We start from the raw sequence: 26,376 nt of genomic DNA, 5'->3' as shown, positions 1-26,376 counted from the left end.
AAGCCATCTTGATCTAAGTCTGGATAAGCTGAGGATTTATTTTCAAAATCAGATGAGTGTCTATATGTTTTACGATATCTTCAAATAAATGCTTACTGTTTTAACCAGTACTTTCTACTGGTTGTGAAAAATCTGTAAAGGCAGTAAATGTAAAGGAGTATTTAAAAATGTTTACAAGAATAGCAAAGTACACCTGAAAACTCATGTAGAAATTCAGACTTGCAACTTTCTGGAGTTATGTGACCCATAAAAAAAAGCAGTGTAGTCATAAAGAGAGGATAATAGAGGGGAACAGTGACAGCCACCTTAATTATCCTGCTACCTGCAGGCATTATCCAAATAACAAGTACGGTCACTGGGCAGACATCTGTTATTTGGTGGGCTCCCCTGGAGGTTCTCAGCCCCTCATGAGGCAAAGGTGTGTCTGTCTGTTCAGGAGCAGATAACTGCAGGGCTGGGTCTGAGGGGACCTTGTGTGGTTTTCCTGCCCCCTCTGACACGTGCTCTTGCCCGTCTGTGAAATGGGCACTGGAGGTCCTTGGGTTGTACAGAATGGTCATCTCTTGTTGTGGACTACTCTGGTATTCCAGGAATGCATGCTTTTGTAGAAAATTAAAGTGTGTTCTTCTCTTGGCCTCCTTGAATTGCATAAAATAAGTTCTTGATATACTGCATTTGTAAATTATTGCATTATTCATTTAAAAGCATTTCCTCATTTTTCCACAAAGGTGAGAACATGGGAGTGAAATAGCCTTTATCTTTCAACTTTGTATTTTAACTTTATAACTTTGTTTTTAAGGAACAACGCTTATGAAGTAGTAAAAAAAGGATGGCGTGGATCGCATCACCACTCTCTTTAGTGACATTTCCAAAAAGATGAAAAGTCTAAAGTGGTGCTTCCAATGTTAGAAAAATCATTGTATCATTATATATGGGTATTCCTTGTTTAGTGGTTTTGTTTCTCTCCCCCTGAACAAGCATAGCAATTGTAGACCAAGGAAAACTTGGATTCTGTGCTCATATTTAGCTCCTAGGGACTCAAGGGTAATGTTGGTTTTAAACAAGATTATAAAATGCACTGTATTTTTTTTTTTTCCTTCTTTAGGAATTCCTTAGTACTCTAGAGCTGTAGAATGGGTTGTGATGCTTAGTGACCTTGCACATCAATAGCTCTGTCTTTAAACATGGACATTGATTTTTCTCATCCTGGCATGAGAAGATGTAGTATACCCCCTGCTTTGTTGCCTGTGAGTTTTCAGCAGATGTAAAGGCAGTGGTGGCTAAGAATAAAAGCTTAGGGCATCAGAGATGGCAGCACTATCCTGAATAATCTGCCTCCTATTTAGGTGGTTTTTGTTAATTATGAAATACATCTTATCTGTTTGAGGGGGAATTGATAACCTTTTTCTGTTACTGTTTTACAGTTGTTTATGACTGTCTTTAGTCTAAAGCACACCAATCTAGATTTAGTAGCTTGGCTTTCTAAAGAACCCAAGAATAATATTTTAAAATGCACCAACTAGGTGTCTTGATTACAGTTACAGTACTCATGAAAGATCTGTCTTTTGTTCATGAATCAGTGGAGGACTGTCCACAGGAAGCTTGAAGGAAGGCAGTGTGAGTCAGTTAAAAGCAGTGCTTCCTTCTCAGAGGAGAGAAGAAAAAGGCACTGTCCCCATAAGATCTTGATCCTTCTTGCATGCAATAAGCAGCAAGAGCAGGGGTGCTACTGCTTTCAGATATGCAAAGTTTGGGTCAAATCCCAAAGAATGAAAGCAGAGCAGGGTTCTCCTGTCTTAAAAAACAAATACACACAAAAAAAACCTGATAAGTTTTTTTATAATTTCCATAGGAACTACTGCCATTAAGACATGTAGGATCTACAAAAAGCCATAAAGTTCTAATATTTCCAAATTTATTTTGTAACAAAATTCCATTCTGCCCTATATTCTAGAGGACAAATGTTAATAAGCACTGGGTTTTTTATATATGCAGGACAAAGTTTTGAATCATTTTTCTCCTCTGGTGGTTTTTATATGTTAAATTGAGCTTCAGAGAAAAAATAATTTGTGCTTTCACTTCAGTTAATTTCTTGAAATGCCAACAGTTTTGAAAATTTCTCAGTTGGAGAGATTAAAGCTTTGCAGTAAACTCAGATTTGAAGGAATTTGACTATTTCTGTTTGATTGTACTCAATATATTAATTCAGGAAGGCGTGGAGTTGGAGAAAGTAAATTATTCTTTGTTTTCTACTGATACATATGGGTGGTTTATAAGTGACAGCCCCAAAGCCTGTCTGGTTTTAGGTTATTTGTGAAGCTGTCATTACCCTGGCATAAGGAGCTAACTCAGGGAAATTGTCTGGTGGCAGAGTTGGCACAATGGCCCTGGTGACCCTGTTCCTACCTACAGCCGGCGCAGTGAGCCCGGGAAAGAGCAAGACAAAGTGGTTTCCCCCTGCTTCACTGACTTCCCAGCTGCTCTGAGGCTGAAGTCCATTGCTAACTCCAGATGCTCAAACTTGCACTGAGTGCTGTCCTAAACTGCTGGCCTCATAACTCATGGAATGAACTCAAATTATTTTATGGATGGTTACCTTTGTACACCCTTGGCACTATACATTCCTCATGCACAGGCTAGGATTGGGGTCTTCTATTTTCTTGTGTAAACAAAGCATTTGCTATAACTGACAAGGATTGGTGGAGCAGCCATGAAAGCAAGACAGGGGAATTCAGCAAATTCTCTATTAATATGTGATTTGTACCATGAAATTTTTTGACAACCCTGGCATTTAATTCTTAAATAAGTAAAGAGTGCACTTTTGTTTGTAATCTTGCGTTATGCCCACCAGTTTACCATGGCGACACTTGTTTAAGCAATTACATATATTTAAATTTTCCTTGGGCCTCTCCATGTACAGCTGCAAGTTGGTCATACCTTGACTAAAGGCAGCCCTCATTCACAGGGAGTTCAGCAGAGCAAATGGCAAATACACATATAATTTTATTGCGGGACTTGGTGCTAAGGTTTTAAATAATTTACAAGCGTAAAATTGGGAAACTCACATGAACTCCCTCTCTAATTTTACACTCCTGCCTGAAGAGGACGGAACATCGCACAAATAGCACAAATCAAAAATTTTCAGCTCGAAGCTTCCTTCCTAATTCCTCGCACCTCAGATCTACCACTTACTGACGGTTCTCCATTTCGTGGGACTCCTGACCCTGTGCATCTGTTAAAGGGGATAGTTTGGAATGAGCACAGCCTCCTACTCAGAAGGACTGCAGTGTTCTCTTAGCTCCTACTAGATGCTTGAACAAGCAGAGGGCTTAAGTGAAATCCTTTAGCTGAGCCAAAATCTGTTCTTATTTAGGGACTAATCCAAAGCCTGTTAAATCAACAGAAAGAGACTTTGGTTGACTTCAGTGAGCTTTGGATCAGGCCCCTCCTTCCTAATACATCTGAAATCAATGGAGGTACACTGGGCTTCTGCCAGTAAAAAAAAAAAAAAAAAAAAAAAAAAAAAAAAAAGAGAGAGACAGGGGTTGTCCTTGTGCTTTATTTGTACAGTACCTAACATATTGAGGTCCTGGTGCTCAAACAGTATCCCAAGTGCATCATTGAGACAACAGCAATTTTGACTTGATTATATTTCTTGGTGTTCACGGACTTCCATTCAGCTGAGTACATAATTCCCTTGTTTAAAACAACCATGTATGCCATGCATTCACCTTATGCTCAAGCATTGTTTTTCTTTGCTAATGTTTTATATAAAGAAAATTATTGCAAAAAGTAAAAAAGGAGGATGTCAGTTTTTATCACAGGATCCTTTTTTCTTATTTTTCAGTGCTCTCAGATTGTTAATAAAGCTGTTTTGAATGAAAAATACTCAGGCCATAGAACATGTAAAACCCAATGAGTGTAACTGTCAGCTCTCCGCCTTGAGAAAATTATTAGAGCCCCATGTGTTCTCTACAGCCAAAGGCTGTCACCTCTATATTATTTCTTCATTTATGCCTTTTATTTTTATTTCTCAGTATTAAGATGAAGTCCAAACTATAGTCTGACACTTTTTAAAGATTTTGCTGTAAGAATTAGCATTATGGAGATGGCAAATATTTTTTAGGCAAGAAATGGCAAAGGACTAAAACTCTGATGTATATTTCAGCATAGACTTTCCATTTTCAGAAGTGCCTATTGCAGCTTAAGTAGTACCTAAGTCTGGTAAAGGCTATTACATTGTGCTAATCTGCATATTGCAAGTCCTGTTACTGAAATCAAGAGGCCCACAGTGGGGTTAATATTGACCACCTCAGCCTTTGTTTTCAATTGACACTTTTGCTCTAATCAAAAGCTACAATTATTTTCCTTAAAGTTGGTAAGTTTTGTCTACTTTAGCTTGTTAGAATGTTGATTTTATTTCATATGCTTCTGAGTTCACTTAAGATTCATTGTGTGTATTCAGACACTTAGCATATTTTGTGCAAAACATCTGTCACAATGTGAAAACGTATTTGAGTAAGAAAATATTTCTGGTTCGTATCATTTTTTTTTTTGAGTGGTAAATTTAGACACATATTTCTAGATGCAAAGTGTTAAACTTAATTAATGCTTTATTTTATTAGACATATTTAGTCAGCAGTCTTTTATCCATTTTGTGTAAAAAGGTAAATTCTGTAAGTTTATAGTATTGCAAAATTAAGTTTTGATTTAGAGGTTACTGAAATTTTTAATACATATAGATGTCTTTCATTTTAGGGAAATGGGGATAGGCTCATCTGTGTTAACATCCCATATGACTTAGAATTCTGTATGTTCTGGGTTTTTTTGTGAAATGATCTTAAAAAGAAAAAAAAATACTGCAGTGCTCATACTTAATCCAAGAGAGAAGTAAAAATGCAGTTTTCCAGTTAAAAAGACATAATAAAGAGTATCATATTAGTGTATCATATTAGTTTTAAGGGACAATCTTTCAGTTTAAAGGGAAATTCTTTTAAGTTCACAAACTTACTTTAGACATAGTTGATACTGTATATCTTACACTCTATATGCTCCTGTTTTCTCGTTTCTTCTCTCAGAAAAACAAAACTCATCCTACCTTATCTATTTCAAGAAAATCTTCTGTGGTTCATAGCTGCAATGACAGATGAAACACTTTCATTTATTTGTGAATTGGCTATCCTAATTATTTCCATGAGTTAGATGTTATTAGCAGTTCATATTCCCAGCTCTGAGCATAGTTTTGGATAAAGTTCTCTGTATGAGGAAGGTTTTATGAAAGAAGGGCTTTATTGATTTCTTTTTATGTTTTTAAAGATCTTTCATTTATGCTGTTAATCTATAACTTAGCCTTCGCTACATATTTGCCCCTTTTTTGTTATTTTGTTTTCCCTTCTGAATCTGAATTTGGGCAGGCCTTTCTAATCTGGTAATTCATCTCTGACATTCAGGGTTTGGTTTCAAACCCCTCTCTACTTTCTTGTAAACTAATCCTACAGTCCTAAGACCACCAAAGAGAATGTCATTTTAGCTAGAAGTCCACACTGTCAGAATTCAGGTTTACTGTATGCCAATTAACCCTCCTTTAAGCTCTTCCAAATGGCTATCAATCTGGTTTGTTTAAAAGAAATAAGCTGTCCTCTTATTTTAGAACTAGTAAAGAATTTTACATCTTTCTAAAGCAATTTTCTGCATTCTTAGTGACTTCATTGATGTGAATGTAAAGTACACAATAGGTCAAATTCTGACTTCAGTGGGAGTTGGTGGGAGCACAGTCTGTACATCTGAAGGCAGAATTGATTCAATCTTAGTGTGCCTGTGCAATGAAAAAAATATCTCTATATAATTCATCTTCATATAATCAGTGAGTACAGATTTGAGTTTGTTTCCCATGCTACTTTCACGACTGCCTTACATGAGCTCAGAGGAGCTGCTCATGCTCATAGTAGGTGTGTGTGGGGGGGCTTTTTCTTCCTTGTTTATTCACATATAAACATTTTACATGCTTCCTTAGAGAATTTCCTTGTAAGGTTCAGTTATTCTTAAGAGACTGAGCACGTAATTTGTAAACTATGCAAAGAGCACCCTGCAGCCGAGGCAAACCCTCCAACCATCCACTGGGACCTGCTTTGCTTGCCACTGCAGAACTCTTGGATGTGAAGTGTCCTGTACTGTGGCTGTAATGAGCAGGATATACTCACTCATGGCCAGATGTCCGGTGGAGGATCCATGTATTGGTCTTCTCTTCCAGTCTTCCATCAAGCAGCTGTTTGTTATAGCATGATTAATTTTATTTTAGATCTTTGGGAAGGATACTGGTTTTGAATGTAAAGAATAATATCCTCTGCTCTTATGCCTTCCCCATTCTCATTAGCTGTTCTTGAGCTGTCTGTCTTATTTCAATGGAGCAAAGTGTAACTTCTGTGAGCAAAATGAGATAATTACAATCCAAAAGAAAAAGGAGAAGGTCTGTTGGCAGGAATGTTGCTGTTAAATTCAGGTGAAATCATGGGGTTTTTACTTGTGTGCTTTACCTTAAAGCTGAGTAAAAGCTGTATCTCGCACTTTCAGAAGAAAGACTTCATTTACGCCAGTCTTCTTATGCTATTTATGAGTTGGCAGGCTTGATCCACTCAAATTTTGCTTTCTAGCTGCCTTTTTATAACAGTCCTTTAAACAACTTGTTAGGAACTGCTTTTTTTGGTTTTTTTCTTAGAATGTCAGAGATAGAAAACATTGGCTTTTAAAAATAAAAAGTTTTTCAAAGTATTGGCCTTTAACATAGCATTAGAATATTGCCTTCCCTAAATCATCTCCCATATATTAAAAAGCAACAGCCAGTCTCCTTCCTGTCGTGCAAGTATTTAAGGTTATAATGCTAGAAATTCTAAGCTTAGCTTTCACCCCTCCTCCTTTTTTTTTTTTTAATTTAAGTTAATGACTTTGGAAGGTGGTCTCATATCTGCATTAAATATCCACGAAGGAAGGGTTTTTTTTCATGGGGGTGATTTATGGTAGAGTTGTAGTCTTTGTTTGGTAGGTTTGGGGGGGGGTATTGTTTTTTGGGAGGGGGTTAATAGTATAGCAAAGAATAGTGGAACATAAACATTTTAAAAGTTGATTCTGTAAAATGTAAAGCATGAGCAAAGGTTTATCATGTTTTGCTTGAATCAGCCCACATCTGTTACAAGAAACTATAGAACTGCAGACAGGCTATGGCTTTTCTCATGTCAAGGGGAATCCACTGAATCTTGGCCTTCATTTAGGATTCCCTCCTGATGAGCAAATTCCCATGACCGCTTTTGAAGCTTTAAAAGCTTTGGTTTTGTTTTAAAAGGCCTCTGAGCATAGGCAATGTTTTTATAGGCATTTAGAAACAAAAACTTGAGCTTTTAAACCTTCAAATGTCGCTGTGGGGATTCACTTGGCTTCTCAGCAGACCAAGTCTGAGATAACACCTGCAAGAAGTGTGTATCTGTGTGTGTGTATTTTGTGAAATTGTGATGCACCATCTCAACTGACCCACAAACGTGACAGTGGTGCGTGTGTAAATCTTATTGTTATGTTTTGCTGTTACTCGGTTTTAAGAACAAACTATTATTTTGGTTCTATGGCATGGCTGATGTGGATAAGCCAATTTTGGTTTTAGATGTTTTAATATCTTCTGCCTCTTTGTCCTGTGATGCAAACTCTAACAAATGATCTTCAGAAGAACAGACTGAGTTAATGTCCATGGTTATGTTTCATTGTCTAAAGGGTACTGGGTATTTGGCTTCAGTCTTACTTTTTTCACCAACATCAGTTGCACAATAAAAGGTAGTTTTCTATAAATAGATGGGTTATACCATACGTAAACCTAGGTCTGTGATTACTAGATGGGAAAAATGTTCAATAGAGATGAGTGAACGAATCATCAGGCTGATGAAATAACAGAAGTACTTATTTGCACTCCTTTTCAGCTCTATCTCTGTGTCTTAAACACCTGAGGTGAAATTTTGTCATGTTTCAGATGGAAGGGGATTTTCAGAATTAAGGATAAATACTAAATGAATATATTAACACCGCTTTTCTCCTGTCCTGTGCTGTTCTCTAAACACCTGTTAAAAACAAACAAGCACATATTTCGAATTGATGATACTGACTGGCAAACTTGGCACCAAATAACCTGCTGAAACTAAAATGTTGATGCAGAACATGTGCTTAACTTAACAGTCCATAACCCTGTTTTTCGAACACTGAAATACCTACCCTGAGGAAAGCTCATAAAATGAAGGTCTTTAAAGTTCGTAGATCAGACCAGTGAAGTTGCAGCCGTTTTTAAGAATGTGCATCTTCAATGACTCCTATTAATTCAAGATGGCCAAGTGTATAAAATATGAGACATGAAAGCACTGAAGATTTTTTTTCTCAAAGTGTGCTTTCCATAGGTTCAGTATCTAGAGGAATCAGAAGAGAAGGGATGCTCGGAGGCAAACATTCTGCAGCTGAGAGGACTACATATTGCAGACAGGTCTGAAAGAATCTCTGCTTGGTTTCTAAGGGTATTTAATTGAGCTTTTTACAACATATAATGATTAATTCTTCTAGAAATTCCCAGTGCCCTTAAGATTCTATTGCTTGGGATTAGGTTGAGCAATTTGGCATATCTCTAATCGTGTTTCCCCATGTGTAACATTCCAGCCATGTCTGTCTTACTTTACTGTTAAATATATAATTTATAAACAGATAACAATCCTGATAAGCTTGTTTCAATCCATTCTAGAATGAAATTACTTGTGTTGTATTATGTGTGATAGCTTCAAACTGCCTTAGAATAACTGCACTCAACAAAGAAGAAATCTTTGTTATACTATTTATCTGGAGGCACTGGAAATTAAAAATCTGAGCTACTGCAGCAACCAGGACCTATTATTTCTGAAGTGTTTCTTGAGAAATAAACTTTCTACACCAGGGAAACATGAATTTGTAAAAAATATGGAAACACAGAATTTTCCCTTTTACACTTGTCCACACAGGGTAGATGTTTGTTACTTTTAAATGAAAGAAATCAGAATAGGCTATATTGAGCTGAAACGAATTTTCTTCATTACATTTTTCTGACTGTGTAAGTTTTCTGACAAAAAGCTTACGATTTTCCATTTCACCAAATATGTACACTTTTTTGGCTCTAAAGTATATGCTTTGCTGTTAGACATTTTGGGATATGGTGGTTTTATTTCTCTTTTGTGGGAATAAACCAGACGCATCTTCTTGTGCTGAATAGCCTGACAGAAAATGAAAATAGAATTTTTCAGCTGCGAATTGGCAAAGGGAGTCAGACTGGTTTTTTTTTTCTCAGTGTTCCTTACTTTTTTGATAGCTGAATAAAACTCGGGGGGAAAAGAACCAGTTGCCCTTAACAAGGAAATTATTTAGAAGTGCAACGTGTTTACGTATCTGGATAAGAACAGTGCATTGTTAGGAGCAACTGCATGAATTGCATGATGCAGCCTTTTGACAACAGAGTGTCTGCTGGGGACATCTGTGAGGGGTGACCTTTCACCCTAGGGAAGAATGCTCTGAAGGTGGGGAATGCCGTTATCTGTCCTGGCCCACCATCCACGGGGGCTCAGAGGCTCTCCTGGCCCACTGCCATCCCTGCACCCGCCTGGCTACATGGCTCTTCAAATATAAATTGGGTCAGCCCAAAGTGAGCAGATTCTCCTAAAGAAGTGTTGAAAGCCAGCTTGCTTTTGTCTTGCTGGGAAGGCAGGGGTTTAGTCAGGGCCTCAGACAGTATGAAATTAGGATGAGACCCTTAGCCTTTAAATAGGCTCATTGTCTAATAAGGCACCTGAAGAAGGATTGCTCATACCTGATGTGCCTGCCCCTCTCTCAGAGCCTTTACTTTAGTAAATCACTTGGTACCACTCTCGTGGAAACCTGTACAAATAGCATGCTACCCTTCAGACACACGGGTCCAAGTTACAAACTATAGTGTGCAGACACAGAAGGGATCAGCTGTTTCTTTTCAGATGGTGGGAAAGGGAAGGAGGAGGGCTGGGGTAGGTGGGGGAAGAAATAATAATCATAAAGTGCTGGAAATGTTTTCAGACCAAAATATTTCTCATTTTCATAAAAAAATAGAAAGTCCTCTGTAATGGTTATAGTCTAAGAAACTTTCTGTTATTGTACTATGTTGAATTCACCCTGGCACAGGTGATATCTGAAAAGCAGCACTGAGTTGGTCATTGCTGCTTCTTGTAATTTGCTGCTGTATTTGCAGGGGTTATCCATGGACAGCCAGGCCTTACTGTTAGTCAACAAGAACTCACATGGCATTTGTTATAGGTGAAGTGGTGATTTCTTGTCTCAAGTGGCTGTAGTGCTTTAGGAGTGTGGTTTGGGCTTGTTTGTTCTTTAGATTTCAGGTTGTTGTTTTTTGTTTGGTTTGTTGTTTTTCGTTTGGTTTTTTAAAGTGAAAACCCGGATAATATGAGGATCTTTGACTGCTAAAAATGAAAGAGCAAATATTCCATCCCAAAAGGTGGAGCAGTCTTGAAGAAAACAGGTTACTCCCCCTCCTCCCCTCAACACTCTTTAGTCCCACAGAATGACTGCATGCTTCAGCACAGATTTCTCTGCTAGTTGGATCCCAGGAGGCCTTATTGAGTGCAATGCTGCTCGGGGAGTTGCAGCTGTATAAAGTGGGGGAAAAAAATGTAGTTTGTACGAATTGTTCTTTACCTTGGTTTGGGTTCAGCATGGCAGCTGCACTCCGACTTTGTGTGTGACAGCACAAAGGACAGCAAAAGTGAAAAGCAAGTCAGCAAGTAGAGAGACAAAAGCAACGATCAGCTAATACAGCTCCACATGGCCTAACTAATTTATGAGAAAAACACTCTTCTGTTCATTGGATCAGCACTCTGAGGAGGCAGGTGGAATTGTAGGAAGTTTTCATTGAGTCTCTGGAGCAACTAAGGAAGTCACTAGAGATTCTTCTCAGTTTGAACTTTATCAGGGTCTACGCTTAATCAATATGGTATTGGAAAAAGAATTAATTACTAAAGCAGAATAAAACAGCTGCATTTTAAACTAAGGATCCATCAATTCAGTAATCTTCCAGTTACAGGCTAGGTGCCGTGAGGATCATTTTGACTTCATGTAATGAGGAACTGAGGGAGTTTCCTCATGAACAGGCTGGGAATTCACATTAGCCTATTTCAGCTATTTGTCATCAGTACAACTCATTTCTCCCCTTCTGAATTACAATTTGTATTTGATATACTGTCAAACCCACAAAATTCCCATATTCATGGAACTGAAAGCATTAATGTGGAAATCATTGTCACCATGAGAAAAAGTCTTAACCTTCCTGAGCCTCTTTATTCTATAGGCTGCGGCTCAAGTGGTTTCATGCCGGACATACCTCTATTGTGTTCATTGTGAGGGTCAGGGACCTGCCTGTTGAAGAAGCAGTAATTTGAACACAGCCTGTAAATGTTTCATCTGTAATTTCCATAATGGTGAATTTCAAGGAGGGCTGAGAAGGGTTATGGGAGATGAATTAGGTTTTTAGTGAGCTCATTAGGAAGCCAAACAGAGTTTAGACAGCAAGGCGGTGAGTGTGGCTGTAATCAGTTCTGCTCGCTTTGTTCCCTGCCTTCGGGACATTTTTTGAAAACTTCATGGCAGGGGCTGATGAGAATATACTGAGCAGAGGCTGCAATCTGATGGTTGACTTGTTGATTTGTAAACCTCTTAATTCATTTTTTGTTCAATTTAATCTTTTCTTTCTTAAGGAAAATTAGTTGAATGTTAGCCCTCTTTGCACTATTCACCTCTTAAATTATGCTCATTTTGAGGAGCTTGTTATGCCTGAATAAACATGAAATGACTTGGCATTTTCCCATAAGAGGCACACCCATTTTAATACCATGTATTTACCATTCCTGGAAATGTCTCATTAACTTCTGAAAATCTGTGAGCATGATATTTTTGGGCTACTGTAACACACCTCTTGGCAGTCACAGAAGGCAGTTTGGTTAATGCCTCATAATATCCATTTTTATTCTCAACATGAAGAAAGGCTCTCTATAGAAAATTGATGCAGTTTGCTCTGCTAATTTTCATGCTCATTCCAATTAATTTAACATGACCCAGATTTTCTTCCTCGGGCTCATCCTGACTAATTAGTAAGGCAACACCTAGAACAAGTTCTGTTTAATAACATTGAGGAACACTAGTTGTGAGTGATTTTGATGCTAATAAAGATATTCACTGATGGGACAGATATTTTATGTCAATTATAGTATGTAATTTAGAAGTCCCTATGTGCTGGATAGAGTATAGGAAGGCTGGCAAATCACTGTGGGAGATATTTTTTCTTTTTGTTAAAAAGATTTCCAAATCACCTAGCTATCCTCAGGGACCAATTAGTTTTTTTGGTTTTTTTTTTTTTTTTTGGTGCAACTAGTAGTATTGTCAACTAATTCCACAGTAATAGATGGGGTGGTGCTGCTAAGGATGTACAGTCTGTGAACAATCAACAGCCAGGGCCCAGGCTTGCACAATTTACTGAACCTTTATCACGTACAGGAAAAGCCACCATCGGTACCAGAAAGCAGCACCATCAAGGAGAAGAGGATATCTGTCTCACCTCCTTGATATAACTTTTCTTTTCTTGCCATTGTCCAGGTGAATCTGTTTTGCAAGAAATAAACAGGGTTGAAAAGGGGGTTGTGTTAGTGCCTCGTAACTGAATTGTCAGTGCTGGTGTTAATTTCAGAAAAATGGCCCCAGACCTGCACTCCATGTGATAGGGCTGGTGCTCATGAAAGTGTCCTGGCTGCAGAGAGACCAGCAGCACAGGCAGATCTTTGTCCCTCCAAGCACTTCTTCCTGGGAAAGCTGGCTTGCTCCGTGTGCGTAATCCCCAAAAACAGAAAGACAGCATGTGCAACAGGGGAAGTGAGGTCCAGAAAGTGTTTTGGCATTGAGTTCATCAGAGGTAGAAAGAGGAAATGACGAACCTCGATTTTCCCCTGGTCTCTCAGAACAAATTCTCACATATGCTGCAGGAAGATAGAGACAGGATAATAATGCTGTTCATGCTTCAGGATTTTGGTCAGTCACAAATACAAAAAGCTGCCCAGTCTCTGCACTGAAATTACAATGCTAAGACTTGCTTTTGCTTCTAGTAACAAAAATGGAAATCCTGCTATTTAGCTGAAGAAGAAAAGAAATAAGATGTCCTTGTACATCTATTTTGATCACAAGTATTATGTCCAAGAACCTGCCTTCTAACAGAGTATTTCAGGATGTTCCCTTTATGATACGCATTTAGAAATGAAGAATTAGCAAAAAACAATAGGCATGCTCAGACATGAAAAAATGTAATGCTCAAATGAGCACAGGAGTGTGGTGGCATGTTTGGATTTAAAAGTAGTAATATATAATATTCACTTATATAAGAGCCACCACCAATATCACGTATTACTTTCTAAGCAGTTTTCATTGAAAGCTGTGTCCTTGCTTATTTGAGAAGTTAAAAATATTTTGCTTAAAATTTACTGAAGGTAACGTTCTGAGCCAGTAACAGAAAAAGGGAATAGAATACCTTGTGTTAGATAATGCTATTAGCTATCTCAATTCTTATGTGCAGTATAAATCTCTGTTAAGTTTTAAAACCTGACATAGTAAAACGCAGGTAAAAATATCTTAAGTATAAAATTGCAAGCAGGGGGTTAATGTCTTTGAGGCAAATCTTAATTGCTGAGATCCTATTTGGTAGGATTTTGTTTCGTTTTGTGGGCTTTTTTTTTGTTTTAGTTTGATTTTTTGGAATTTTTTTTTTTAGTAATAATGCCCTTTCATTGGCATTATTTCACCAAGTTTTTAGGAAGAGGGGGAGAAGGAGAGAGAGAGAGAGATGGAGAGACTGTGTGAAGTTTCTTCTAATGCATAATGTATTTAAATTCTGTACTTTCTGGATTGATGCCACTAACCAGCTCAGAAATGATTCCTGTTTCCTCCTTACAGACTTGCAGTAAGGAGTCAAAGATGACCATGTCTACTCTCATTCCTAGCTGGTGTCAGAACATGACAATTCTGTTGTTCTGGGTCAGTGGTGAATAACTCACTCAAATGGTGCAAAGTCAGCCAGTTCTTAATTTTTTATCTCCTCAAGAGTGCATTCAGTGACTTTATCACTGAGAAGAATGACTCCCCTGCCTAGTGTGATCAAGATCTGGAAATTTGTTGCATCAGCACATTTAGCCTGGACTGCTACTTGATTGGTGGGGCTTATATTTGATCTTATGGCAGACAGGTCAGCTCGCTGGCTGGCTAGGTGAGCCTAGGTCCAGAGGGAAACTCCATTTTACCCATCTGAACCTGAAGGAAGGGGAGTCTCTTAACTTGCCAGGCTTTTCATTTGGGGTCCCTACATGTAGGCAACACTAACTCCTTTGAAGTAGAAAGTGGGGTGATGTAAGCTCTCTGGACCCCAACTTGTGAGGCTCTTCCCTAAAAAGAGCTCATGGACACAAATGAGTTCTAGGCAGACTTTGTAGACACTTCATATTTGTGTTTTATAATATTTTCTGTAAAAGTGAAAGACTTGAAATTACAGGTTATGAGCAAAAAAGCAATGCATCAGGTGTCAGAGTGGGTGTCTGTGCTTTTGAGTTTTGCGCTGTGAACTTTTTAAAAAATAGAGTTACAACAACTTGGTACCCTGTGGTTTTGCTATTTTTATGCTTCCTCATTTTCTAAATCCACGTCATTGAAACTTTTGTCAAAAGCTTTTTCCCCTGTTTCTATGGAATTATGTGTATGTCAATACTTTCAATCACTTAAAGCGGCCCAAAGCATCTTATGGAACAGTTTGGCTGCAGAGAGAGGTGGCCATAGCCATTCCTTCTTTTTTGCTTGCTTTTTAATCATATTATCCTGATTTAAAAATCAGTAAAATTATACAATGGAAAAAAAAAATTGCTTGTCTGCCTTTCTGATATCATAAAGATATCTGTCAGGGACTATGAGCTTTAGCTCCCTTGTGCTTGCTCTTTTTGTCCATCTACTGAACTTCAAAGGAAAGAAACATTTCAGGCCTTTCCAGTAACCACTTATAAGCAGCCAATATGTACAGCACATGAGGTGTAGATGGTTTACAGTTTACGTTTACGAGGCTTCTTGGAGGAAAAGACTTCTGAAAAATGGTACCCACAAAAATAAGGACGGGCAGGTCCAAAGCACGCAGTTGTCATCTAGAGAATGATTCACGAGTGGGAGCAAGATTTGATTGAGTCCTTTGTTTTGGGCGCCAAGTAGCACATCACTTATAAAGAGTATTAGTTGTGTTTCCAAATACAGAACACCCTATATTTAAAGTACGGGCTTTAAATTAAACCTGCAAGAGCAGACTGTCAGTGTTCCCACGTAACCCTTCACATTCTGGCGTTTTCCAGACTGCCAGCCAAATGAACACTTTAGGAGGAGGTGCATATATATGTCCGCAGCACCCAGCGGGTTAATCCACCCTACTGTGCATAGGTGTTGGAGCTCTTATGGTATGTAAGACTTGCCAAGTTTGGAGATGTTTTGTACTTTTAAATTTTTTTCTGAACTATGCATTCACAGCAAGCATCTCTTCTTATGCTGTTCAAGAGTTTGTGAATGCATATCAAGACAGCACTTTCATTTGTTTTACGTAAAACACACATTCGTGTACATTTTATCATCAGAAAAAGTTTTTATGGTTCATTTTGAGACCTTTCTACTAAAACATCTTTTTTTTTTTTTTTTTAAAAGCATTTAGCCATCCTTCATTTTTTTAAAACACATCTTAAAATAGATAAATGTGCATTTTGGACTTGTGACCTAACAAGTGTCCTTTTCAGTAATTGGAGCTTTTAATTTAGTATCTCTCAGGAATAACTGTCTGTTACATTTCTAGTCCTTTTTTTTTAATGATGAAAAAATCTTTTCCATGTGTACCCATATGGAACATTTCAGCAAGTGCTTTCTTAATAACTAAACAGCCCTGAAAAAAAAGGTTTCTAATGTGGACAGTACTTGGACTCTTGCTGTACTAGTGGGCATCATTTTAGGGGCTGTCTCCTGGACAAGCAGTTGTTGACAAACAGCATAGGGTCTAAGGGGAAGACATTAAAGATGTGCAAGACATTGAAAAAAAAAATAAAAAGTAGTTTATAACTACTTTTAGCAACTCTAAGGAAAATTGAGATGCTATGATTGCTATTTTCCTTTTAAAAAACCCAGTCATTTTTGCTCTTAAAGAAACTACATTAATGATTTAATGAAGAATGGTACAGGATGTTAGTCATCATCTACTTTTAAGTTCTCACATTCTGCTATATATAAACAACTGCAAAATAGTAAAGGTTAAATATTGATGAACTACAACTGAACTTAATTACTTCAACTGCAGGTAGAATTTTAATTGAACTTAGCTATTTTGCCCCTATTTGATATTATTCTAATGATAAAAGTAACAGCATAACAAATAAAAAAAGCTACTTAGAACAAAATATAGCTCTTTAATGTATAGCTTTATACAGTTGATTGAGAAAACGAAAAACATTATCCCAGAACTAAAAAAGGAAAATAGTCTCTTAAAGGAGATGTGCTTTCAACAAAAGAAAAATATTTTTTTTGTCTCCTGATTTCTTTAATGACTTGTTATTGTTGCCTCAGCTGTAGTCAGTCTGCAGCTGGTATTCTTAACAGAATTACTATGAGAATGCCAAAAATACTTATCTAAAAATATATTTAAAAAACATTTAAAAAGAATGCCACTAAAACTGCAGCACAAGGACACTTTGTATGGCAGTTTTTAGTAGGATGAAAAATTTAAACAGAATAACAGCTATTTACATTCACACTGCAAAGTAATTACTGAAGCATATAGAATTCTTAAACCTACTTTAATAATGCTTTCCTTCAGCCTGGATACCAAAAACTGGGAGCACACTTACCAACTTGTACTGAGGTGGGGAGGGTGGGAATTGAAGTTAAAACCATGTAGAAAAAAGTCTATTGAACACTTTCCTGGTGAGGTACAATGTAAGTTTCATTTTTAAATAGAAGAATATAATAAATCAGCATAAACCACATGTTTTAATGAGTGTATCTCCTCTGGAATTGTGCAGTGCTTGCAATTCTCTGTGACCAAGGCATGGATCTGGTCTTAGACTTCTTACTCAGGCAAAACTGCCATTGACATTAATGATAATTTTGCTTGAATAGAACAAAGTACTTGATGGGAGTTGTGCCAGCATGAGGGGTGCGAGATTAGGATAAACGTGCAAAAAAGTACAACTTCAAATGGCTGTACCTTTGACTTCTACAGCTAGCATTTCCTCCAACTACAAGGATCTTAATTATAACATTTTCTGGTTCAAAGATTAACATTTAGCATTCTGGGAAAGACTTTCTGGACTTTAGTAACCTGATCAGCACGGTCTCCTTTTGGTCTCTGCCTCTTTCTGGTTCTTTGTATTGCAGGGGAGATGATAGTATCTGGCACATTCCTCGGATGTCTTGAAGATAGCAGCCTTCTGTGTTTGGGGCTGAAAGATTGTGAACTCTGTGTTAGCAGAAATGCCACACAGGGGAGGTGAATAGAACATTAAAAAAGCTTTAGCTTTAGGTACTGCACCGCAAGCAGAGTTGAATTTGAGAGCTGGGACTTAAGTGGACATTTGTCCCTGCTTTCTTCCTTAATAAAATCTGAGTGTTAACTGTGGGTAAGGGCATTTGAGAGATCACTAAAAATGAATCATTGAGTGCCCAGAAGAGCTTTATTATGATATACTACGGAGAACTTCAGAATATACCTAGTACTTTTTAAGCGGTTATCAGATACATGTAGGAGTTACTATTATGGAAGTGAATTATTTTGTCCTTCGCTGCAGAAGCAAAATAATTTGCCAAATTAAAATGTCAAAATAAAACTCATCAAAAGCTGGATCTGTGTGGTCCTTTCTGGCCCTGTGCTCCCATCCAATTTTCTTTTGCCCCATGAAAAGCTATTGAGTAAAAAATCACAAGCACCAACCAGCAACGTTTGTTGTGTTTGTGTATGTGTAATCCATTTTGAAAAAGCCTGATGCCATACTAAATCTGGGGGGAAAAAAAATCTCAGTGCAGAAATCCTGACTGGCCAAATTGGTTTTTAAAAAATTACCAAATTTTTAAAATCCCTAGACTGATATCAGGTTCCAGTACTGAGTTCTTGTAGGAAGAGGCAAGAGAGGTTGCTTAGTTCAGTTTGTTTGCCTCAGAAGCAATCAGATAGAAAGAATTATTCTGCTCCCGAAGTTCTGCATAAGTGTTGCCACTGCCCAGTTAACCAGTGTGAAAATACCATGGAAAATAAATTATTAAACTATACTGTTATTACTAACTTGCCAGTTCCAGAGAAACAAATGCAGCCACATTTACATATGTGTCCATCTGTCTGTTTTTACACTTTATGTCTTCAACCAGTGGGTGAAATTGTTTTAATCCAAGCTGCAGTCTATTTTTTTTTTAATTTGTTTTTTCCCCCTGCTGATATTTTTCTCTGTATGTTATTTGTAGATGGACATGCATATTCTTGACAGTAGCTAGTCCTTAATTGCCCCTTTAAGTAACCTAATCTATCTGGCCATGGTAGTTTTAACTGGAGTATGCAGCAGAGTTCTCCATGGATAATTTTCGTTAGTTAGCAGATTGTTACCATCTCAGTGTTGCTGAAATCCCTAATCTCAGGTCAGCGTGAAGCTGCAGTGGTTACAATCCTGTTGCCTGATGCAGTGTGAATGGAAGTGCTTTCTGTCAGAAACATGTGGTCTCTTCAGTGGAGAGCCTGCGTAAATCCTGTGTAAATAGAGGGAGGCTAACAAAGGATGAGCCCCTGCAGCTCAGAGCATTTGGAGCCATTTGGAGGCTGAATTTGCTAAATGCTGCTTATACCGCCTGAAAAGTTGAAGAGAAAGGAGCATAAAATCCCTTCTTTTTTCTCTTTCTGCTCCTACCCTGGGGGGAGGGTGTTAAGGGCCAGGGAAGCCTGAGGTAAGCCTATGAAGACTGTTTTTTCAGTGCTCTTTTGAGTGTGAAAAAGGTGGCATGGGTCACTGTCCCCTCTTTAATGTCGGAAAACCCACACAGTTAGTAAATGTTGCATGTAAACTAAAGCATTTCATCCCTTCTCCTGCACTCCACGGCAGTGGGCCATGAACTAGTCACTTGAAAATCGCAGAAAAATTTCACTTCAACGTGTCTGGACAGTTTAGCACAGCAGGAACGTAAGAGAGATCAGTAATTAGCAGGTTGCTTTACTGTTGTTCCCCTTGTCTGCATTGGAACACTTTTTTCACCTGATGAGAAAAAATGTTGGATTGCAATGAACGAACCATGAACCTGCTGGCTGTATAAAGGAGCTTAACATTTAAACTATGGTTTATTAATTTTCTCTTATATAAGCTACAAAAATACATTTGTGACGTTTGACAGAATTTCTAAGATTTCTCAATTCACTTTACAAATAAACATGAAATCTAAACACAGACAATTAAGGACACAAAAAGGCCAGTCTTTTTCTTATTTTTGGACAGAAAAAAAGTAAAAGGGGAAATGTGAACCTTAACAGTTCTGAAAATAATTTTGAAATACTTAGATCACTGATTTTATAGCATGCATGGCTATAATAAGAGCTGAAATGTCATTCACATGTACATCATTCCTATTTTGAATAAATAATAAAACATTTGTGAATTTCTTTTTGCAAATAAGATATGTTAGTGACTCTAGACAGGTGCCTATCCAGAAACAGAAAATAAACAATTTTCATTCTGTCTCTTGTAAATACACTTTATATACAAGATACTGTGCAAGTCCTTAAGCCTTTAACACATATTGCCAGATGGCATTAGGGACTTGCTCCTCAATGACAAACTATGCTAAGTTGTAATTAGATTACATAGAATAGCTTTGTATGTGGGGTCTGATAGCATCTTAAGTTTTCTTCCTATTTGAATTTGCAATAATTATTAATTCATACATGTCATCTTTGCATTATCAGCCCAGTGGAATCACTGGGTTTTATTCTGGAAAGCAAAAGAAGAACTTGAGATGAGACCAGGTCTTTGTGACCTTCTAGAAGGGCAACAGGACAATGTCTTCTGTAGGAAGAGAGATGGTAGTGGTATATGTCTGAAATTTTCTCCTGTTCTCCCTAATGCACCAGCGTCCAACCTTTCTTTCTGTCCAAGATGCTCTCTGAAGCATGGAACAGGGAACCATGAAGCATGTGTTTGGTGTCTCAGAGACACCAGGGCAGAGAATGCAGTGGTGTGATTACAGCAGCTCACCTGAGGACACTCCACTCCAGGAAGAAGTGACCATGCAGGTCAGCACAGGCTCAGGGTGCCTGTAAGGCCCCTGAACAGCTTCTGATGGCTCCTTTCCTCCTGGAGTAAAGTAATCTAGCAAAGAGCATGCTAGCATGAGTGATGGCCCAGCTCTAAGCTGGGTTGCCCACCTGAACTGTTTGTGATTTTCAAAGTCCCATACTTGCCAGTCATAACCTATCTTAGTTTCCCTGGGCAAGAAATGCAGGAGATAAGTATGGCTCCTGTGGTGTGAGGAAACTTAACTTCCTGGAACGGGGATCATTAAGAGGAAGAGAAAGAAAAAAACAATCCACAGCCAGGACTTCATTCAAAGATCTGTGATCTACTGGAGCTGTAAGGCTAAAAGCCTGATAATTTTAACAGGATGGAATGAAGATAAGGATTCTCCTGAAGGGTCTTTGATTCTGGAGCTGACCTTCTCTCTCTGTTAGTCTTCCTTTAAGTGCATACTATCTTATCTTCAAAAACATCTTCAAACAGTTCTCTCCAGCTTTTTGGCAGTGATAATTAACCAGATTTTAAAGATTTTTCTCTGGTGGTGATATGGATTGTATTACTAAGCTGAATGTCCTTATTAATAATGGTTTGCATAATTTATGTGTCTAGATGGATACATTAGAAGTACAAACAAATAATTGCAAGTTGTGAATATAGGCTGCATGCAGATTTTCTTCTTTGTTTTGCATTTTTATCTACATATTCCACTCCATCAAAATATTAGTCTGGAATATTAGAGTAGTTCACTTAAGACCAGCATAGTGCACTGCAGCTTTCCTTTAAAGAATCCTTTAACTTGCTTTTCGTATTGCATCCACTATTTTTAGAAAAATGACGAAGTGTCTTGTCTTCCCCCGAGTTTAGATACTCCTGCTGTTCTCTCTTTTGCTTTAGTGTGACAAACCTTAAAGCTGTAAGGGACCTCTGATGATGAAGAAGCTCAAACACTGAGTTCTGAAATGTACTTTTCCAGAAATCACTTTTTTAACTGCTCTACTTGCTATGATGGTAATAGAAACTATTTCTAGAATTTGAATCTGGACTGTTACCAGGCTTCTGTGCTTTGGCCTGACTGGGTCATCCTTTTCAGTTATCATCTTGATAGAGTGTGAATTTGTTATTCATCCTGTTCACAAGTAGTAAAAGGACAAGATGGGCTACTTCTAAACTTGCTTCATCGGTTGCTGGGTTTTTACTCTGTGAAGAACACAGAGACTAGGGTTGAGATAATACTGGTAGTGTGGGAGACTAACAAAGAAAAATTCATTGATACAATAAGGTTGGACAGGCTTTACATAGGACTGGTCTCTGTTTCTCAAAGAGTCCTTGGCTATGTCAACACTGGGCTTTGCAAGCTTATCTGTCCAAGGAAATCAGCTTGCAGCAAACTGGAGTTATGGTGCAATGGAAACCCTGCTATGACTGCTTATTTGATATTTTTTAAAGAAGAGGTAATATCCTTTGCTTTCAATGCAAAGGAATTCAGCTTGTGGAAGGAAACCCTCAGCACATACTGAGAGTGCCTGAGCACAGAGCCAGTGTGGAAACCCACATTTCCCACTGTGTAAAGCAGACTTGTGTCTTCAGCGTCCTCAGCAAACTCTTCCCCTAGAGGAGAAGGTCGTTAAGGAACCCCACGTGGGTCCCTTTGCAAGGTTTCTTGTAAACTCTTTCCAGCTTTTATAGGGGTTATTGAGATTATTACATAGCATTGCTATAATCTTAAACTAGCTGGGTAAAAAGCCTAGTTCTCTGCTGGCTCGAATCAGGCCTAGTCATTGACACCTCCACAAAGAGAGTGCCACTTAAGAATTCTCCACCTTCCTGCAACACCGATAGGGTTTTGCAATCATGCGTACTCTTTGCACAAGGATAAATGAGTGAACAGTATGGGAAGCAGGAGAAAATCACCCTTGATTTTTTTGGTTCTGTGTGACAGAGAGAGACAGTGGACCAAAATCCAAACCTTAATTTCTTCTCTAGAAAATTGGGATAACTATGCTTGTATAATTGCCATTTCCATAGAACTGGATTTTACTCTACTCTTCTTACAAATTACATCTAAGCCAGGATATGAGTGGTTCATATAAGCAGAATCTCTTGTAATGATGATTTAAATTATTTAAATTTTGATTCCTTCATACAGTAGTGAAAAATATAGTTAATCCAGTCTGCCATAAAGTGACTATCATATCTGTTCATTTTATTTCGCTTTTGATATTTTACTTGTCTCCATTTAAAGCAACTGACATTTATTTGGAAAAAGAAAGCTAGGACCAGAAGTAAATAATTCCATCTTGGAAAAGACTGTTATGGGCTTTTTCTATGATTTCTTCTCACCAGAAGCTGCATCCACTAAATGGAGTGGTTGTAGTCCTGTTAAAGATAAGACATTACAGACTAACAGGCCTGTCATACACCAGTAGGAACAAATCTTGCTGCATTTTTCTTCTGATATCATTTGGAGTTACAATATTTTGTGAGGTTATGGAACAGATTAGGGAAGCACCGACTCTTATGATTTCAACTGCTGATTAGGACGGGAAGGCAATGAGAGCTTTAACTGAACTTTTCTTTCTTGGGCTGCTATTAGCTTTTTCAAACCAGGGTATTAACAACCTCATCAAAAAGCCAAACAGTGATATAGCGTGTGGGAGACTCCTGCTGAGGATGCTCACAAATAGGAGAGTATATGCAGACAGACAGGAATTTGTCCATAGAGAGAGTGAACTGGTGTTTCTGTGGTTTGAAAGGATGGTGCAGAGCAGAAGTTTTACAGCTCCACACATCTTGTGCATACACACATTACTTTTACATAAAGAGACAAAGATATCTTTATCCGCACGACAGATAGACAAACAGACTGACTGACTTCAAACTTGCACTTTCAGTAGAGATTTCTCCCCCCATCTCCGGGTACTGCTTTTCAAAATTGCCTGAGGCTACAGTACAGCACCTCAGATCCCCAAGGCCCATTGCCTGGCTCCTAATAGCCACTCTCCATCTGTGTCACATGAACAGCTGATGAGATAGCTCCAGTGTCTGTATTTTGGAGAGCATATCCACCCAGGTTAAAATGCTGGGGTTGCCAAGGAGCAGTCAGAAGCCATTAGTGTTTGTGAGAATTTGCCTTGCAGCAGTTCCTTGGCATAGTGGAAAGTGTGTGTGCGCGTGTGTGTGCGCGCGCACACGTGTCTGTGAGAGAGGGGTAGGGTGGAACACATGGGGGGGAAAGAAGGCAGCAGAAAGGAGTGCTTTCTAAATAACTGATATATTGCAAAAGCAAACAGTTGGGTACAGTGTTCAGAGCTTCCATAATCTCTTCAACTACCTTACTGTGGTTTGACTCTCCTTTCTCTATCGTTAATAGAAGAGAAAAAAAAGGCACGAGGAACACAGCAGTGACTTCAGGGTCTTGCTCTGGTGTTTGGGCAGATGGAAAGGAGCTGCTCTGCCTTGGGGCAGGGTGGTTGTAATGAAGTGGCCTGTCAGTCTGTAAATAGTGAGGGTCATCTCTTCCATGTGATGGAGGGTATCACATTGCAGTGAAAATGGAAATGTCAATAAAATTAATCTGCCAGCTCTTTGCTGTGGCTTTTTCTGTCTCTCCAGTCCAAAAGGGTCGGTTTTTCAGAGGGGACGCAGTACAAGAAGGGTGATCTGGCATGGGAGGGAAGATGGAGCTGAAATGCAAGTTTTGAAGCAAATGGACTGTATGTAGCAGCAATGTATTTCGTTTAGTAGCACTACAGATCTAGACGAGGCTATAGGAATTAGCTCATGAATCTATAGCATTCCTCAGGAAGCTATGGAGCGTCTAGCTCAGGCTACATTGAGCACAGAGTTTATTGTTTTAGGCTTTCTTGGACAAGGTTTTTACTTAGCATGGGATTTATGGCATTTACTGCTAATGAATGTCTATTCTTAAATTACAAAAACCACCGTCTCAGCACAATTCCCAGATGTCCTTCCAGGACCTCGGCTTCTTAAACACCAGCAGGGAGCATAAACTCTCCACTTCTCTGTTTTCCTCTTTCGTGTGGCTCCGGGCTAATGATGTGTAAGGAAAACACAGCAATCTATAAAGTCTCAGTGCTGTCCCAGTATTCTTCATTTATTTTGCATTTGATTATGCCACAAGTCGGATCTTGTTTCTTTCCTTTTTTTAAAGTTATTAGTTCAAATATTAATGTAGGAATATGGCATATATTGCTGCTCTTGATTGATGCCTTCCCAAAAACAGGAAGACGTGCTCGTATGAATTTTAAGAAAGTAGGGGTCCTGCAATGCCTTGCCAGAAGAGTTTTTCAGATACATAATTTAGATGCCCTCCAGGCAGGCTTTCAAGGCATTTTTGCTGGAGGGCAAGAAAAAATAACTATGACTGTTAAAAGTAAATGATTTTTGCTAATGCACAATTAATGCCAGGGAAAAGCACAGAAGAGAAGGATGTTGATGGAAAGTTCTGATTAAGTGAGAGCTCTACCTTGATGTGCATCTTTTTATTTTAATGATAATAACCACTGATGCAGAGATGTAGAAGTTTTCATGTCATGCAAATGCTGTGTGCAGGGTCAGACTAGGTGTACGTGTTTGTGAGTGCGTGTGTGTGTGTGCTGGGAGGTGATGGAGGCTGGGAGGGGCTCATCTGACAGTGTGTTATGTGCACTGAACAGTGACATGGTTACTGCCACCTCTGCAGAGGGCCTCGAATATATAGACTACAGAACATTTAACTTGATTACTTATACGTACATATTCAGAATGGTTGTAGGGATGCATTTACAGTAAATGGGTTTTCTTGTGGCAGGTTTTCCCACATTGAATCCCATAATTGAAAAAGAGCTACTGCACTATGTCAAGCACACAATTATAATTGAATTAATGATATATGCATGTGTGAAACACAAAATTAGTATTTGGAGAGACACGGTTTTCTAATTTTTACATATTTGCATCAGCATTCTTATATAATGAGAAACAGTATGTGCCTGATCTAACAAATAAAACCCCCCCAAACTGTGGTAGTGTCTTGGCAATTAATGGTATTTTTTGGCTTCTGTATTTGGTTCATTAAACATCTCTTCCTTCCTGTTTTTCTCTTTGTTGTAGGTGATGGTTTAGACAACAGTGTAGCCTCACCTGGTACAGGAGACGATGATGACCCAGACAAGGACAAAAAGCGTCAGAAGAAAAGAGGCATTTTCCCCAAAGTAGCAACAAATATCATGAGAGCGTGGCTTTTCCAGCATCTCACAGTAAGTGGTGACCAAAATCAAAATAAATTTCTATTCATGTGCCTAATGAGGTTTATTCATCGCTATTAGAAATCAATTATCCCCATAATTTTTTGCCCATTATTAGGTCTCGGGATTCTTAGGATTTGTTGGGGTTTTTTATTAGATTTTTTTTCCTTAGGTTTTGGAATCATGACAAATCTGAAATCTATCTATCTATCTAATCTCTATAGATGTATATATATACACACCCTATAGAAAGAAAAAGAGAGAAAGTACAACACCTTAGCATGGAACACCATCTATATACTAAGTAACCGTTTTTGGCTTTGAACTATTCAAAATCTTCCTGTAGCCAGCAAAAGGGGGATTCTTACTTTAACATATATAAAGCTCTGACTTATGAATTCTTTATTGCTGGCCTCTGTTTACATAAACTTTGTATGTATGTGGTGAAAGAGAGAGCCCTGCTCTGTGTGCATGTGCTGACATACACTGTGGATGTTAGAGAAGTCAAAGCAGCTTGCAACCTTGCCATTGTTACTTTTTTGTGAGGAAATAAAGAAGGCTTACAGATTCCCTGATTTTTCAGTTGTGTAACAGAGAGAATAAGCGCCTCTTTTGCTTCTCTTCAAGGCCATAAATATTAAAACCTAGCCATATTCACATCTGGGGGGAGAGAGATTAAATATGTGAAATAGCAGTGCTTTCCTTGGGCTTTTATTTGTCTGCTTGCTGTTGGT

General features: G+C 38.3%; 1 protein-coding gene across 11 annotated transcripts in view; it reads left to right on the top strand.

Moving 5' to 3' along the window:
- Nucleotides 1-26,376, top strand: part of MEIS2 (Meis homeobox 2) — a 173,745-nt gene that overhangs the window by 27,316 nt on the left and 120,053 nt on the right. For 6 of the 11 annotated variants that reach the window (XM_074542780.1, XM_074542779.1, XM_074542777.1 and 3 more), the window contains exon 8: nucleotides 25,509-25,654. In XM_074542780.1, coding sequence (XP_074398881.1) covers nucleotides 25,509-25,654 — 146 coding nt within the window. Of the gene's footprint in view, nucleotides 1-15,449; nucleotides 15,552-25,508; nucleotides 25,655-26,376 lie in introns of all 11 variants that reach the window. The other 5 variants (XM_074542774.1, XM_074542773.1, XM_074542771.1 and 2 more) reach the window with 1 other exon arrangement.

The sequence above is a fragment of the Zonotrichia albicollis genome, chromosome 6 (assembly GCF_047830755.1).
Source record: "Zonotrichia albicollis isolate bZonAlb1 chromosome 6, bZonAlb1.hap1, whole genome shotgun sequence".
Taxonomy (NCBI): Eukaryota; Metazoa; Chordata; class Aves; order Passeriformes; family Passerellidae; genus Zonotrichia; species Zonotrichia albicollis.
This window is presented reverse-complemented; position numbering and strand designations above follow the sequence as displayed.